Here is a 17,105-nt window from a genome sequence, read left to right as displayed (position 1 = left end):
TCAAGCCAGGTAGAATGACTTGAAGATGTACGACATAATTTTAAAAGCAGAACACTTGCAGGAACTTCCTTTTCAGGCTAGACTGAGAGTGATGAAGCTAAGTACAGGAGAGTCCTGCATGGGCACAAACTCTATAAAATGTTGTGTAATTACAGAATCAATAAAACCAGAAATCTTTGTCCTATAGTTCCAGAACAGGTGTCAGATGTCCTCTACCTCATTCATCCATATACTGTACCATGTCTAACAAGACTGTTTGTGCTCTATCAATAATACTCATGGCCCCAAATCTATGGGCTTATCTCCTTAGCATTTTAACCTTCTCTCATCAGGCAGTGTAATTATTTACAGATTATAGTCACATTCTAGGATGTGATGTCCAATTCGAGGCACATTTCTTACTCAGTCTGACAATTTTTATCCTGTTATGAAGTCAGATTTGAAATTATTGCTTTCACTATTACAGTACAATATTACAAATAATCAACTTTCTCTCTCTCTCTCTCTCTCTCTCTCTGGCAAGTTTTAATTGTATACAAAAGCAACTCAAGTAATTTGTTAAGCTGTGTCAGCTGTGTGCTATAGTTAATCATGTAATTTCACCCATTATGTATGTGTGTATTTATGAAGTTTCTTTTCCACATAGGTCTAATAGGTGAGGTAGGTGAAAGGGGTGACCCAGGTGACCCAGGTTACCATGGGGATCCTGGTCCTCCCGGACCCCCAGGGTTTAGTGAACAGGGGCCAAGAGGCTTAAAAGGATATCCTGGACCAAAGGGAGAAATGGGACATGCTGGACAGCAAGGGTTCAATGGTGACGATGGAACTCCAGGACTGGATGTAAGTTGCAATTGCTTTGTTATGAATAAAAAGGTTTGGCACCTTATCTAACATGTTCTTGTTTCAAGGAAGGCTAAATTTTCATTGTCATAACAGTTGTATTTCATAGCACAAATATTCTTTTAATGTACATTGTAAGTATTTATAGAGTACTGCACAGTACTTGAAGTTAGAATGCTGTATTTATTGTAATAAATACATAAATACTGAGGATTTATGTATCATAAGGCATTTGTGCTACTACATCTTAATTTGTTTTATGGCAGAAACAGATGCAGAGAATTAAAGAAAAACTTGACAAACATTAATTTTTCATAGATGTCTATTAAATCACAATAAGGGCAGACAACTGGAGTACTGTACTAAGCAGGTACAGTACTTGAATGAATGAAGTGATAGTTGACAATATTAAGGTGATGATATGAAAGTTGACAATACAAAAGGCTTCCCCAGCCTGTGGACCCTTCCCTGTGTAATTCTTGGAAGTTAATATCAGTTGACAAGAAAGTTGACTCATTATGAGAGTATGAAGGATACCTGCAGCATATTACCAGGAGTGTTACCTGTTCATTAGAGAAAGGAGGAAGGCAGCGTTGGTAGTTGGTTGACATTCTTGCCCAGGCAGTCTATCAAAACTGATGGTTATTCATATTCCACAGAGTAATATCAGAAGGGCCCTCCAGCCATCTGCATCAACTTACCGAGACAGTGTAAACATCCAACTCTTGCACTTAAACTTCATTGAAAGTACAGCCTTGCTGTCAGACTTGACTTGTGTGCCTTGATGAACAAAATTACTTCCTTCATAGTGTTTCTGAGGATCCTTGAGAAGGAGAAAGGGCTTAACATAATAGGATCCACACCTCTTAAACATCATGATCCAAATAGTCTTTGTAAGGCAACTCTCCATCACCCGAGTGTTCATAATTCAAAAGTTTGAAAAGGCCTACCACATTTCCTCACTAAATAATCCTGGATTTACTACAGAGTGGAATTCAACTAGAATGTGATCCTGAAGAAAAATTATCCACCATTGGAAATACTTCAGCAATCTTATTAGAATTCATATGATTCTAGTAAGTTCCTCACTGTGAAGGTAGAATTAGAATTCATATGATTCTAGTAAGTTCCTCACTGTGAAGGTAGAATCCTTTTTAAGGTTTCATATAGCCAATTGATTCATCTTATTTTGTGTTATTGAAGCAAACCTTACAGCCCAAAAGTTTGCAAGGTCCAGTCCATGACAGACCCAAGGAGAACAGTACTTCAACGTATTGACAATATACAAAGAAATGTGATTCTACATAACACCATGTGTTTGAAATGGAATTGATCGGTATGATGGTAGTCTCGTGACTGATGTGTGTATAGGGCACCCTTTCTCGACATTTTAACCTTACTGAAACATTTAAAATAATGTTTTTGAGTCAGGAAACTTTTGAAAAAAAAATAAATGTACAGTTCATATTATATCAGAGAAATCAGAGAAATTGACCATGTCTAGATCATGCATAAAAGTGACACTTTTATGCATGATCTAGACAGTCAATTTTATATTGAGTAAAGAAAATAAAGAAAAAATAATAAGTAGCTGGTTTAACCCAGAAGAAAAATGCAGTTTTCTAAAATCTTAGTAAATTATTTTCATGATGTAAAAGATTTGCATAAGTCCATAAGACAAAACAAAACTTTAGGAATGAAAATATAAGTTAAGTCACAATAATTTTTAAAATCAACTTTGGTATAATACATGCATTTGTTATTTTGAAGTGAATCATTATTATTACAAAGTAGTTTAAAGACTCCAATAAGTCACATAGCTAGACTGTCATAGAGTTCGCCCAAAAGATATATTCTTAAATGATAAAAATGAAAAACCAAAGTTAAGAATTTAGGGAGTTAAGTGATGAGAAGTCAAAAGGAGCAAGTGAAAAATAAATGAGATGGGACCTGTCTTTTCTTTGCACTTGATATTTGTTCACCAAGAAAAAGCTTGAAACTACAAGTTGGAAATTGAAAACGTCAGCAGTATGTTTACTCTTTGCTGTGAATGGCATGATGCTCTTCTTTAATTTAAACCCAGAACTTGTTGAAGATTCACAAATCCCTTTCTTGACTGTACAGTCAAACTGTAGCTCTTAAAGTTCTTTCTCAGGCTGAAGAGTAAATTCATTGTGTAACTGTGATTTTTATCACTATCAGTTGTTGAAGCCATGATGATCTTTTACAAAACTATGGTTCCAGTTTATGCTGGATGATATTGGTTGGTTTAAATTGAAAGCAGTCTGCATTCAGATTTTCAAAATACTGTAGTGGTCTTTACCATTGATTTTGTGACAGTGTTCTCTACTATTTATTTTATACCTCTTAAAAGGATGTAATACTGTACCTACATTTTACTACATCTTCTAATATTCAAGTTTTTTTTTTCTGTAACATTTAGAATTCTAACTTACATTTAACTTTTAGATAGCATAATTCACTTATATTTTACAGGGTATACCTGGCTTGAAAGGTGAAGAGGGAGAGGATGGGATTAGTGGACTCACAGGCCCTAATGGAGAACCTGGCATTTTTGGTAGTAAGGGTGAACCAGGATTTGATGGTAAACAAGGCTTGAAAGGCTATCTTGGTTTACCTGGTCTTCCAGGTTTAAAAGGTGCCAAAGGTGCTCCTGGGAATCTAGGCATCCCAGGACCAAAGGTAGGTTTTTGTATATGTTTTTTTACTTGGGTTTCTGAGATAGAAACCTTTATTTTTCACTTGTTGTTTTCTTCTTTTACATTTGGGTAACTGAATGACAAATAAATTTCTTGCCAGTTGCATAAACCATATGGTTTTCCACCTAATAATCTTGCATTTTATGTATTTTGGCAGTATTATGGGTGCAAAACAATTAATTTTGTATATTTCCTTACCCTACATCTAACGACTAAGAAAGGACCACTGCGGAGACTGGGGGTTTTAGGTGGGGAAAACGAAAATGAGTTAATAGTGCCTATAGTAAAGGTGAAATATGCTTACAATACAACATAGTCAACTGAAAAGTATATGGTTCATTGTGTTTTATCACTAAAAAGCCCAAAATAAGTTAGATAAAAGGCAGGAAAATGTGGCTATTGTCATTACACTGATGTATCTTAACTTAACCTTCCCAAAACATATGGCACGAGTGTACCAGTCACTGCACTGAATGTGGCATCCTACTCACTTGACAGTTCCTGATTCTTAAGTGCCACATATTCCCAATTCTTCTCCCCAGCACACTATGTTGCAAAGCAAACAAGATTTGATGTAGTTCTAGAGGCAGTATGAATTTTGAGCAGTGAGGGGGAAGAGTTTCGTATTCCTTAATGAGATATCTTCAGTCAGTGAGCCATTAGGATGGATCTGTAAAGCCTTCAACCTGGAGAGGCAGCCTGAGCTGCTTTGGGTAGCCTCAGCAGTATAACCAGATCGTATGTGAAGATGGAAGTGTCTTCCAGGAGTTTTGATCTACCGAGTGCATGGACTAGGAAGTAATTCTTGAGAATGTCTAGAACCCAGAGGAAAGCAGTGGTTTAAGGACTGGCTATGAAGAGGCACTGGTGACTCCTCACATTCTGTACATGTTGAACAATTGATCTCAAAGTTTTCTTGCGTGGGCAGGTTGCTCTACCCATTCTAGTTAGGTTGCTGCCTTTTTAAACTGGAGCACTTATGAAGGATGTTTCTCCATCTCTTTCTAGGCCCAAAGTCAACCTTACTCCTACTGATGAGGTGGACTCTTTAAACTAGAAATTCCTGTGAGAGATGTTGGCAGTTGCCAACTGGCAGAAGGGGATACTAGGTATTACCTCTAGTCTCTATGACAGGGCCTTAAGAATGCTGAAAATGTAACCAAGGCCAAGAGACTTCTGGGATTCTTTAAACATGCTTTTATTTTCAATGTCCAAAATGTTAGCTTACTCACTTGATAGCATGGTATTGAAGAGGGATGTAGTTTTGAGGGAACTTTCTGCTCTCTTTTTCAGACTTTGAGAGCTTCTGTATAGTGAATATGATGAACTAGCAATTCTTTCCTAATGCTGTGGTCAAAGAGATGACTGAGAGGCTTAATATAATAGCTATAAGGACTGCCATGAGGTTGATGGGCAACACCACTCCTGCTAGCTGTGGTCACTGGAATTACTATAAATTTCATTTCTCACTCTCTATCATGGGTAAACATCTTCCTGAATCTCCTGGAACAAAAGTCAGGAGTTCCTATCCTACAAAGACAACCAAATTGGCAACTCTTAAATTTCAGCTCTCATCCTTTTGTACAGTATGGGAAACAAGTCCAACTATAAGTCTCCCTATAGAAACCACAGGAAGAGATGACAGCTGGCTCCATTCCCACAGATGTTGTAAAATGTATAACCCTAAACCCTCTCCCTCCCATAATCTAAAGGGAAAGGCAGCTATAATTATCATAACTCAACAAAAATGAAAATAATTATGCACTGTACATTCAGTGGGAATGGTGCGATGAAGTTTGATGTGGATGAAAATTGCACAGGCCAGTGCAGTACTTGAAAAGATGACCTAAAGAATGGAAAAGATGCAAAGTAATCATCAGTGAAGCTATCATTAGAAAAATATAAGGTATTTAGATCTCCTGATATGAAGGGTTTAATTAATGAGTCTTAAAAAAAAGTAAAGTGCTCATCCATTCCTGGTCTGGGGGCTAAACACAGAGCTGAAGCTACTAATTCATGATCACACTTTCATTATATTATGTCTACTGGAGAGCAAATTAAACATTACTCCTTGTCCTTAGGAATATATTAATGACAGGACCTTTTATGATCCATAGAAGGGTAGTTATGGTTGAATTCTCTGTATGCTCACCATATCTTCCAAAAACCTTGTAGTTGAGGCACTCCTTTGTAGGCATTGGCTGTCCACATAGATTTAGAGAGATTTGGAGAGAAGATGCACCACATGCTCCATATGTTTGCTTCTGGACGATAACTTTTCAAATGATATTGTGGCTGAGGTAATTTCTCATCTCCCTCAACCACCTCCCCTATCTGGAGATATGAATGGTAGACATCCTTCATAGGGTGATGTCTTGTTAAATATAAGAGACAGTATCATAGGAATACTCATTGAAAATTAGGATATTTGGATCCTTAATACATTTTCATTTACAAATAGATGCCTTTGTTAGTACGTACTGCATTTAACTTCCGTGTTGAGTTCTAACTTCCGTATTTATTTGGCCCAGAGACTATTGGATAACTGTTATTGTTAGTGGAGTGTTGTTGGTATCAATTGTTATTGGTACCAACAGTAGTCCAACAATGCAGAGAACACCACGATGGAACCTTGAAAAAGGTGACTAGAGAAAGTTCCAAGATCTCTGTAAAATTGAAGGTAATGTAGACAAGTTCCAAAGTGTAGTTGATTCAGCTAACTTGCCTATTGAAACTCTTCATACAGTAGGCATTGATTATATTCTAAAAATGACAATCCCTTGGTGTTCATTAGAACTCCAGATTTTACATACAACTTTAAGACAACTTATACCTTGATACCATCACCACCGTTCAGAAGCAAAGCTAATAATTTACAAGAAATGCAAAACACAAATCATAAATTTACCATGTAACAACGTAGCTAGACACTAACATTTTCTGCTTGGAAAAAAAGTCTAGAAAACAGCAGGAACATTTTCCTTAAATCATTAATGGTTTTGAAGGTGCAACAGAGGTGAGTAATGCATTGGCTAAACACTTTTCCAGCATATCATGTGTCTGGAGTTGCATGCAGTTACCAATATAGACCTGAAGAAGAAAAAAACTTGATTTTACAGCAGATAAGGAGGAATATTACAATGTTCCATTCACCAGAGCAACATTTGATTCAGCTGTGTTAACTTTCAATGATACAGCCCCTGGTTATAATGAAATCCCATATGCAATGATTAAACATGTTCTGGGATACCAAGCTTTTCATATGGTGCGCTGCTTACCAGTTACCCAATTTTTTGGAACTTATTAGAATAGCAAAAATAAGGTTTTCCCAACAAATTATCATCAAATTGTATTGGATGATATGGTGGTTGACAGTGTGAGTTAATATGTTGGTCAGTTGTGGGAGTGTCATTTGCTCTTGCTTTCTTAGCAAATACTCACACAGCTAGTAGCCAAGACCATACCACAGCTTGCTTCACCATTCCTTTATGGTCTACTGTCTCTGCTGCAAAAAGGACCTTTTAATGTCATATACAGCTATCAGGCTTTGCCTGCGTAAGACCAAAAGCTTCAGAGGTGAATATTTTTTTTGTGACTTGAATAAGTAATTGCAAGAGGTGGTTATATATCTCCCTGTCTTATTCTAATTGCAGCTCTTTCTTTCAGCTTACAGCTCTCCATTTTTTCCCCTCATCCTTACATACATGAAAAGCAGACTCCTTCATCATTTCATGGTCAGCTAAGTAGCTGATCACCCTACAGTATTAACAATTTTAGATTTCTTTATAAACTTCTTAACTTTAATCATATAGTTTACAGCATAATCAATACAATCTGTTTTCAGGAACATACTCTCTCATCACTTCTGCTGTTGATACCAACAAAAGGACCATATTAAATTTTTTCATCCTCATTCAAGCAAGTAACACTCCAAAATCACCATAAACAACCTAACATGTAGTTTGCTCCTAGGTTGTTTGGGTACCTGTTTTTGCATACATATTTTTTAGATAAGCAAAAAATGGGTTACGCTAAAGGGTTAATAGAAATAAACTAAAATTTAATTTTCATTTAAAAATATATAAAAATCATAAGAAACAAGTATAACTACAAAGGGTAATGAGAGATATGTATGTTAAACACATACACATTATAAACATTGTATGTCTTAAATCAATAACCAAGAAAGTCAACAGTTTTAACAATTATGAAAACGGTTCAGCTAACAACAGAAAATACCATAATGGTGAAACTACTTGCAGCTGATAAGGAATAAACATGTCTTAATACTGGAGTCAGTGAATTAGGTTAACTTGAACAGAATATGCACAAGAAAATTTGTTACTAAACAACAACGAAGAAGACACTCACCAGGGATTTGTAAGAATGAGGAACATTTATGTAAACGTTCAAACGAATCCCTAAAACAAGGTGTACTCTCACATATCTATTTAAGTTTATTTTCTGAATAGGTATCATCTGAGGGACTTCCTAATTGATGAAAAGTTAACCTCTGGCTGAGTATTACATTTTATCTTGCTGACACTCTGGTGTCCTTTAAATTTATAGTACTGTATAAGAAATAAAATGAAAAGGAAAGAAGTTTTACCTTTTTTAGCCTGAGGTACTAAAATCAAGCTTTTTTAGTTTTTTATGGTATAATTCTGGCACCAGCATTACTCTGGAAGACAGAAGCTACTTCATCTTGCTTAGGTTTTAGAAAATATTTTAGAGTATTAGTGATCACCTTAAAGACATAAAATGAATGCAAACATTTTCATTTATCTAAATCTCTTGTTCTGTAGGGTATTCAAGGTATAGCTGGTGAAAGACTTCCTGGACAGCCTGGTGTTGCTGGACGTCCAGGAGTTCCTGGTTTTCCTGGTCCTCTTGGTAGTCCTGGTGGCCAAGGACGTCCTGGTATACCAGGTCCAAGTGGAGCTTCTGGAACTAAGGGAAACATAGGGTTTGTAGGAGCACCTGGTGAACCGGGTAATCTAGGTTTAGATGGTACACCAGGATCTCCAGGAAGGCCAGGCAGTGGTGGATTCCCAGGGCGCCCTGGCTTAAAAGGAGGAAGGGGAGTCCCAGGTAAGTGACTGAAGTATCTGTTTACAGATTGTTAGTTGCAAAGAGCTGTAAGTAGCTCACAGACTACATAGGAAAAAATTTCATATTGATATATATGCTCCTACATCTGCGTAACAAAACAGATACAAATGATAGTTTAGTTTACAATTATCACTACATAATTTGGATTAGAGAATATTTGTAGGTATCTTACAGATAAAAAGAATAGTGTCTCATTGTTCTCAAAGAAAGTTCACTTTATCCACCAAGCAATTATTCTTCTGCGACCTATAATAATATTTATTGTTCTATTTCACGCTTCCATTGACCATCAAATCATTACCCCAGCTAACATTTGCTAGAAATGTTCCTTTCTTACCTATACAAGTATTTTCAAACTCTTGCTTGTCATATGTGACTACATAATCCATTTTTCTGTCCAGCAGCTACACCATAGTCTCCTTTTTCCTTCGTTAAACCTTTTACGTCATAATCCCACCATGAGCTTTATTTATTCATATTCTCTACCCACCTAAACCAACAAGACACACTGCGGAACATCTCAGACTATTGCATACTGTACTTCTCATTAACTCCTTCCAGTTTGGTATCTTTAACTTGAGCACCTTTTCATGCATCTTCTCTGAACCTTTTCTCTTAGGCTAAAATATTTGCTATTTTCACCATTCCTTAAGTCAGATAATAACTGGATAAATTTCTAGTCACTCCTCTTTTTACCATTGCATGCATCAGCTTGCTATCCCATGTACTCTGAATTAACAGAAGATAATAAGCTTTCGCCTCACAATTTCATCTTTCTTAAGTGTACTTACAAATACTGTACCTGTAATTTTCTTTAGAAACTGCATGTTCCCAAAAAATAAAAACATTTTCACAACACATTTTCAGAAATCTCTCCAAGTCATTCACTCCAAGCCTACCATGCATTATGTTTTTTTTTTTTTTTTTATGTAACGCTGCATTCAGTTCATTTAGCACAGTCACTATTTCCCTTTTCCAAACCTGCCCAGCCAAAGGCTAGACCATATACTCTTTCTATCAAACATTTTATCTTGTCTTGGACAAACTCATTCATACTCTTTCATACAACCTTAAAGAATTCTTGACATAGTGAGTACTTTAGCCTACATTTCTCAGCCACACTAGATGCAATCACGTGTGCCCTTCCCATTCATAAATACCCTGCAATTTTACATTGTTCTGAGTGCCTAATGTCCAGTTTTTTCACCTTAAACACATCCTTTGTACTATAATATATTGTCTTCATGCACATCCGAAACCCCATGACTTTTTATATGATTTTTCTGTGTGTTTATTTTTGCAACAAGACTACATGACCCCTTACCCCTGGCCATTCATCAGGCTGACAGATTATAAGACTGGAAATGCAGAAAAGAGTAGAGAAACATTTAAGAATAGGATGGAGAAATCTAGAATTGAGTTGAAGGAGTATGGCAGACTAATATCAATGATTTGACCTTGAATTCACATTCTTCACACAATCGCTAGAAATAAAAAGTAAGCCACATGCTCGAGGATGAGGTACAGGCATCAAAGTCAAACTCTTTACATAGATGATCAGGGTATGTAGTATCAGTTCAAAGGGCAAGTAGTACCCAAATTAGAAATAAGAATCAGGTTAGACTTATAAAAGGGATTTTGACAAAGGAAAAATTTATTTCTGGGGGAAGACCTGTGTCACCCAGTGAAATGGTTCCAATAGCACACATTTCTAGGTATAACTATTGCTAAATATACCAGAGAAAAAAGCTATCCATAATGCCAGGGTTTACTACCCTGGATCGATCACCACAATGGTGTCGGTATGCACTGAGGTGAGTGGTAACCACTATCACAGGTCTTCATCCTATAGATCTCTCTATTCTCAAAGTCCCAAACTTGGGGAGCCGTACCAACGATTGCCTCCCGCTCACCCGCTAGGTACCACCCGCACCCGCCATCTTCATCCCAAGATTAGCACCCATCAAGCTTGGTATGCTACCCGGGTGGGAAAGGAAGTATAGGGATGGGTCACTGGGTGACACAGGTCTTCCCCAGAAATAGATTTTTCCTTTGTCAAAATCCCTTTTCTGGGCTCGACCTGTGTCACCCAGTGAAATAGTAACAGAGAATCAGCCATACAAGAGCTTGGTGGTACGCTCCAAAGGTTACCTTAATGGAGCTAAATAAAACTAAGAGAAAATTACTGTGTTTAATAATCCCAAATTATAAGTTCAAAAAACATAATAAAAAACTATAAAGTACACAGTCTAAAAATATAAAATAACCAACACCAAGACACTTAAGGCTAACAATTTATGATTTGAAAAGAGGATATCCATGATACGGGCAGGAGTCAGGCTGTGAAGCAGGCCTGACCTAAAGGCTAGAAGCAGGGCAAGTAAATGCGAGCAGGTAGGCTAGAGAATATACCAATAGGTAATCGAGGATACAAACAAAAGGATAAAGAAGTTACATAAACTAGTCTTGAGCTGGACCAGGAGGAACAATACTTCCTGCAGCTACTGTGGAATATTTAAGAGCCTCTAGGGACTTGAGATAGTGGCGTTTAAATACTGTTGGTGATTTCCAGCCCGTATACTTTTTAAGGTCCTCAAAATTCATGTTGTGAAAATAATTAGTTGAGGTGGCCACACGCCCGAATATCATGTACCAGTACTGAACAGGGTTTGCCTGTTTAATAAAATAAAGAATTTGTTGCCTGATGGCCTTTAAGGAAATGGTACCTCCATTTTCCCCTAACAAAAAGAGGGCCTGAAATTCTCTTAGAAGTTCTATTTAAATAAGCTTTTAAAGTGTTGACTGGACATAAAGACAGATCTTGTGGAAGGGGAATAATCTTCCAAGGAGACCATCTATTTTGTGGATCCTCATTCTTTGCTAGAAAACTGAGATGAGACTGTGCTCTTCACCTACTGCCATTTTGAATCTAGACAGTGACACCTCATAGGGGACATGAGCTACCACTTATGGAATGTCAATATGGGTTGTGCATACTGTGCAGCCCCTGGCTGCTCAGTAGAAAGATGCAAGACAGCAGCATTCATTTTATCTGCTTTCCAAAAAAACATAGAAAACTAAACTCATATGAATTTGTTAAATGTCATTTTAGTTCAGCTGGAGAGTGGGCACATAATTATCCTTGTGACGATTTCTGAGTCTGCACATTTTCAGACTAGACAAGTATTGGTTACAGTAACAGCAGTGCCAACTAGTACTAATACTAAAAATCTGCCCTGTAGGGAGTTGGTGCTGTCAGTGCGCCTCATGTGGTGCACTATAGGCATTACTGTACTTATTATTCTCTGCAGCTTCCCTTTGGCCCCTAGCTGCAACCCATTTCATTCTTTTTACCGTACTTCCATTCACATTCTCATTCTTCTATCTTACTTTCCACCTTCTCCTAAAAATTGGTTCATAGTAAAACTGCGAAGTTTTCCTCCTGTTACACCTTTCAACACTTTTGACCTCATAGGTCCCAGTGCTTGGCCTTTGGCCTAAATTCTTTATTCTATTCTATTCTGTACTTAAATTGTTTAATTATAAGTTTAAAAAAAAAGGGTAGGCTACAATTATCAACTTGTGAAAGATAAAAGGGGCCCAAATAATGTCACCAATTACAAGGAAAGTATGTCATTAAAGATACCATAGGAGGTAGGGAAATGAAATGTTAGGTCAACAAAAACAGAAGTATGTCAATAACAAAACTTACAAACAGTGTTATAAAAAAAAGAATAAGGATATAAGGAACAAATTTGTTAACTGAAGCATATCTTAGATCATACTGCAGAGGTGTCCAGGAATAATTTAATGATTTGAAGAATGACATTATTGGAAAAAGCCAAAGTTGTTTTTTTTTTTTAAGATGAGGTACTGTATTGTGCTGGTGTCCATTACGTACAAGTTACACTTCAATGATAGTCTTCCCCTATTTCCAGAGTCCCTTTATTATTATTATTATTATTATTATTATTATTATTATTATTATTATTATTTCATTATTATTATTTATACCTATATTGTAAAAACATGAAATTAATTTAGAAGTGCCCAATACTTAAATGTATAATGTGCATGGTGTACATTACTGTACTGTTCAAATTAATGTTTATCCATGTTCATAAATGTAGGTCGGTTAAAGGTAAAAATGATCCTTTGTCTTTGCAACATGCTACAACCAGAAACACTTACTGGGTAACGGCACCTCTCTGTGGGACTTTTGACTTTGGGATCTCTATAGGATAAGGTTCCGTGTTTTTTGTAGTTCACCCTTTTCCATACACACGACTCCATCTAATGGAGCTCGCTCTGGGGTAGTAACTCAGCATTTCATTTAGCTTTCTCTGGTATCTAGCAACGGAATTACCTAGAAATAAGTGCTGAATGGACTTTTTCACCGGCTGACACGGGACCCGATCCAGAAAATAAAACTACTGTAATTTTTTTAGAAATCAGTAGTGAACTCTGGCCAATTCGTGCCATCAAAATTGATGTGATTTATTTATGACACAATGTTTAGCATAATTAGAAAAAGTCTATAATCACTGGAAAGATAGTTTATCACAGTTTTGCATGGTACAGAAAATTTATTTATCTCAATTACTTATTTTTGGCAAGCATTTTTGATAGACGATTATGGAATTTTTTGCCTTAAGCTATCTTTAGATCATCATTTTGACCTTTTATGTTTTCTTTGGTTTCTTTGAGCATACAGTACTGCAATAAAATGGGGTTTGAACCCGAAGGGAAATGAAAACCCTACTTTTAGTCTGGGAGCCGCGAGAGCCTCAGGCAGTTACGTCTGCCTTAGGCAGCGCCCCGGCTAAATCCCTTATCAGAGAACTTATAGCACAGGGTTGGCACGTATTCATTCCGGTTAACGGAAGCTTGTCACTATTGTGATAGGATATCAGGTCTCGGGGGGTCTGCACTTTGACCCCCTATCCGCCGCATTGATGAATCAATTCATGGCTAAACATCTCCACTGGTTACACCTTTCAATTTGCGCTTCCGTGGCTAGTTCGGATGAATCGGATCAAAACGCGACTACGCATCTACTGCGCATGCATACGCATATTGCCAACCCAATGTTTTTCTAGCCGCTCTTTTTGGTGTGTGGGGTAAAATCTTTTCCGGCGTAATTTGAAGGATTATCAACTTTCTTTAGCATGGAGTCTTCATCTCAGTCAACGGGGAATAAGATAAGTACCTGCCCTACCGGAATCACAAAATTTAGTCCTGCTTAACTAATATTTTCATATATTTTTTAGTGTCCGAAATGATGACTCGGGAGCGTCATACCGCTACCCGTATTTAGGGTAGGATTCTGCCTTAATTAAAGCGAAGAGCATAGGTTAGGGTAGGATTTTTAGATTCAGCATGTCAAAAAACCCTAGCGTGAACTGTTAAACATGCTTGTTATGAAATTATCGATAGCCCAAACGCTATTGCTAGCGCTAAAGTTAGGCTAACCTTTGCTACTTTTAGGTTTACCGAAGCGGATGATAGCCGCTTTCGGTACTTGAGGAAATTCCTCTTAGTGTTGTTTGTGTGACTTGACTATGTTTTGGACATTTTGATAGAGTTTTTCGTATAAAACCTCCGATTTATGTCCCATTGTCAGTGTGGAAAATTGATGCGGGCTTCTGGAATATTCTAGAAGGTTCCATCGAAGCTCTGTCGAAGCCTTCGACTCAGAATCGTTTCGTAACGAAAATCGCATGTGATACACTGGCTCCCAGTCGAGTTACCAGATACCTCAAGTCGAATTATTTTGAAATAGTAGCTTTTCTCATGACGAATTGCAGTAGGTGTGATGTGCGTTTTAAGTTTAGAAGTCTCAATACCTTACCTTGAAAAAAAGTGTGAACTTACTCTTCCTTCCTGTGTCTTAGGTAACCCTGGAAATCCTGGTAACCCTGGTGCATTTGGACGCCCTGGACCACCTGGCCTCGTAGGAGACCCGGGTCGTGGCGGAAATATTGGTTTTGAAGGCAACCCAGGACCAAAAGTAAGGAATACGTTTGAATGGGTATCTGAAAAATTAAAGTAAATGTCTTTGTGTATCTTGTTCATTACACCTGGTTACTCATGTCTGATCTCCTTGAAGATTTCAAGTTTGTTTGAAGTTGTTTTACTTTGTTCCAAAATTTCAGTTAGTTATTTACAGTAATCATATTTTCTATTTTCAGGGCCCTCGTGGTTTTCCAGGTGAAGTAGGTTTTAGGGGACCACCTGGAGACAATGGAACTCATTTTGGTCATGGTGATTTTGGTTTTCCAGGTTAGTTAACTATTAATACAGTTTTTGTTTTAAAAGAATTATTAATATTGATTAAAAGTATGTAATGGAATTCAGGTTATGGAAATCTCAGTGTGGAATATTTTAATGCTAGAGTAATTTTGAATTTATCCAATTTTAAAAATCAGAGATGGAATTATGTCTGCTGCTGAAGTATGAGTGATGATGACATCTTCCAACTAAATGTTGGTGCATATTGCATATTTCTTGTGTAGAAATGAGGGAGAGAGATTAGACTTTTGCACATGAACCTTTTAAACCTAAAACGTATTGGGGGATATTCTTCAGAATTTTTTCCATATCCTGTATAATAGAGTTAAATATAACAAGATCATTTGAAGGAAACATATTTGCCCTGGCTATCCAGCTGGGATGCATTCCATCATGACTAGTTGAATAGGTGCACACATTTGAATATCAGTCTTAATGTATCAGAAAAATTGAGATGCTCTTCGGACCATCACCAGGTGGCCACATCAGTCTACATGGAATAAAAAATACTGTATTAAGCAAAATATGCAAATTCAACAAATTAATTTTAGAGAAAAAAGAACTCTCAGTCCACAGTTATTAAATCTCATTTTCATTGAAGACTGGATTACTAAGAATATTTATGTTTGTTTATCTCAAATTTATATTTCCACACTGAAATGAATGATAATGTGGTAAGGAAATAGCAGAGAGAAAGAGAGTAGTATAGTACAACACAAATGACACACTCCCCAGCAAACTTAGTACAAGAACAAAATATTTCCTTTTTTTATCTTTGACTCTTATTTCAAGCCTGCAAAACAAATGAATTGTGATGGAATGTAGAAAAGGGAAGAAAAAAGAGAAATGCTCAACCTTGAGAAAAGAAAATAAACAACCACCAGCATTAATGGTGACTTAGCCTGTCTAAGCATGAGTGATTTTACTGTTTACCATTTCTACTTACACACTTCCATAATTTTTAAAATGATTAATTTCTCAATAGCAATGTTACCATAACTAGACTGAGATTACAAAACTTGCAGCCAAAAAGTGAAAATGAATATCTAGAAAAGCAAAATAAAAGCTAGATTGTGAGATCGAATGGAGGAAGTGGGTCTGGAGCTAAAGAGAAGAAATAAAAATAGATAATGAAGAACAAGTTTACAGAAAGACTGGGATTCATTGTATTTTGTGTAATTTGGGAAGCTTTTTCTTAAAATAGGAAATAAAAACAAGTGTAAAAATTCATTCATTCTAGATCATACATGGCCTTAAATAGATATTATTTTATTTATTCTTGCCGTCCTCCCCTTATCAGTTGTAAGTACTGTAGTGTACAGTATTTGTATTTTTACTGAAATCCCTTCACCACTTCTTTTCCTGAGTGGGAGAACATTGCTACTTCATAAGCGGGATGTTTTCAAAAGCCAATTTCTGATTGCACCAAATTTAATTTTGATATTTATCCATGTCAAATGAATACTGTACAAGGAAAAGTCATGTAGGCAGGAACTGATGTAGTACATAATGTGTATCTGTTAAGTTCTTCTTGCTTTAATTCCCCCACTTACTTTCAACTTTGTAACAGACATGAGGAGTCTAATGTGAACAGCAGCAGGTTATAATGAGACTTGAGAAGCCATTGAAGTGAACTAGCAACCAATTTGGTGTGCAGTGACTTTGGAAAGTAACTATTTGGTTTCCCCTCACTGTCTTACACTAGTAATACATTACTAATACATTATTTCATTTTAACAGGTGAGCCTGGTGACCCTGGTAGAAATGGATTTCCAGGTACTTTGGGCTCACTTGGAATACCTGGAATAGACGGACGAGGAATTCCAGGACCCAAGGGTCGAATTGGTCCCATTGGTCTTCGTGGCACCAATGGACTTCAAGGAAGGCAGGGCACAAAGGTAATTTTTCCTTTTGTGTACCCTTTCTAAATGTCCCATCTCAAGCATACATATTTTCAAAACCCTATAACAAATATCAAAATCCCCCCCAGATCAAACCTTTGAAACAATGGCTAATGCACAGTAAATTAGAGAAAATAAGTACCATGACACTGAGTTCATGGGGGTTTAGTATAGGATGTTAGTAAAGAAGAAACATTCCATTTAAGAAGTTCCACTGAAATAAATTGGATATATTAATCAG

The 17,105-nt window shown here is 36.8% G+C and overlaps 1 protein-coding gene across 1 annotated transcript in view; it reads left to right on the top strand.

Annotated features, from left to right (window-relative positions):
• LOC136847293 (collagen alpha-5(IV) chain-like) overlaps positions 1–17,105 on the top strand; it is a 76,041-nt gene that overhangs the window by 34,960 nt on the left and 23,976 nt on the right. The window contains exons 14-19 of the mRNA XM_067118838.1: positions 647–840; positions 3,337–3,543; positions 8,366–8,651; positions 14,567–14,682; positions 14,864–14,954; positions 16,704–16,861. Of these exons, the coding sequence (XP_066974939.1) occupies positions 647–840; positions 3,337–3,543; positions 8,366–8,651; positions 14,567–14,682; positions 14,864–14,954; positions 16,704–16,861 (1,052 nt within the window). The remainder of the gene's footprint in view (positions 1–646; positions 841–3,336; positions 3,544–8,365; positions 8,652–14,566; positions 14,683–14,863; positions 14,955–16,703; positions 16,862–17,105) is intronic.

The sequence above is a fragment of the Macrobrachium rosenbergii genome, chromosome 2, assembly GCF_040412425.1.
Source record: "Macrobrachium rosenbergii isolate ZJJX-2024 chromosome 2, ASM4041242v1, whole genome shotgun sequence".
Taxonomy (NCBI): Eukaryota; Metazoa; Arthropoda; class Malacostraca; order Decapoda; family Palaemonidae; genus Macrobrachium; species Macrobrachium rosenbergii.
Note: the sequence above shows the minus strand (reverse complement) of the source record. Positions and strands in the feature narration are given on the sequence as shown.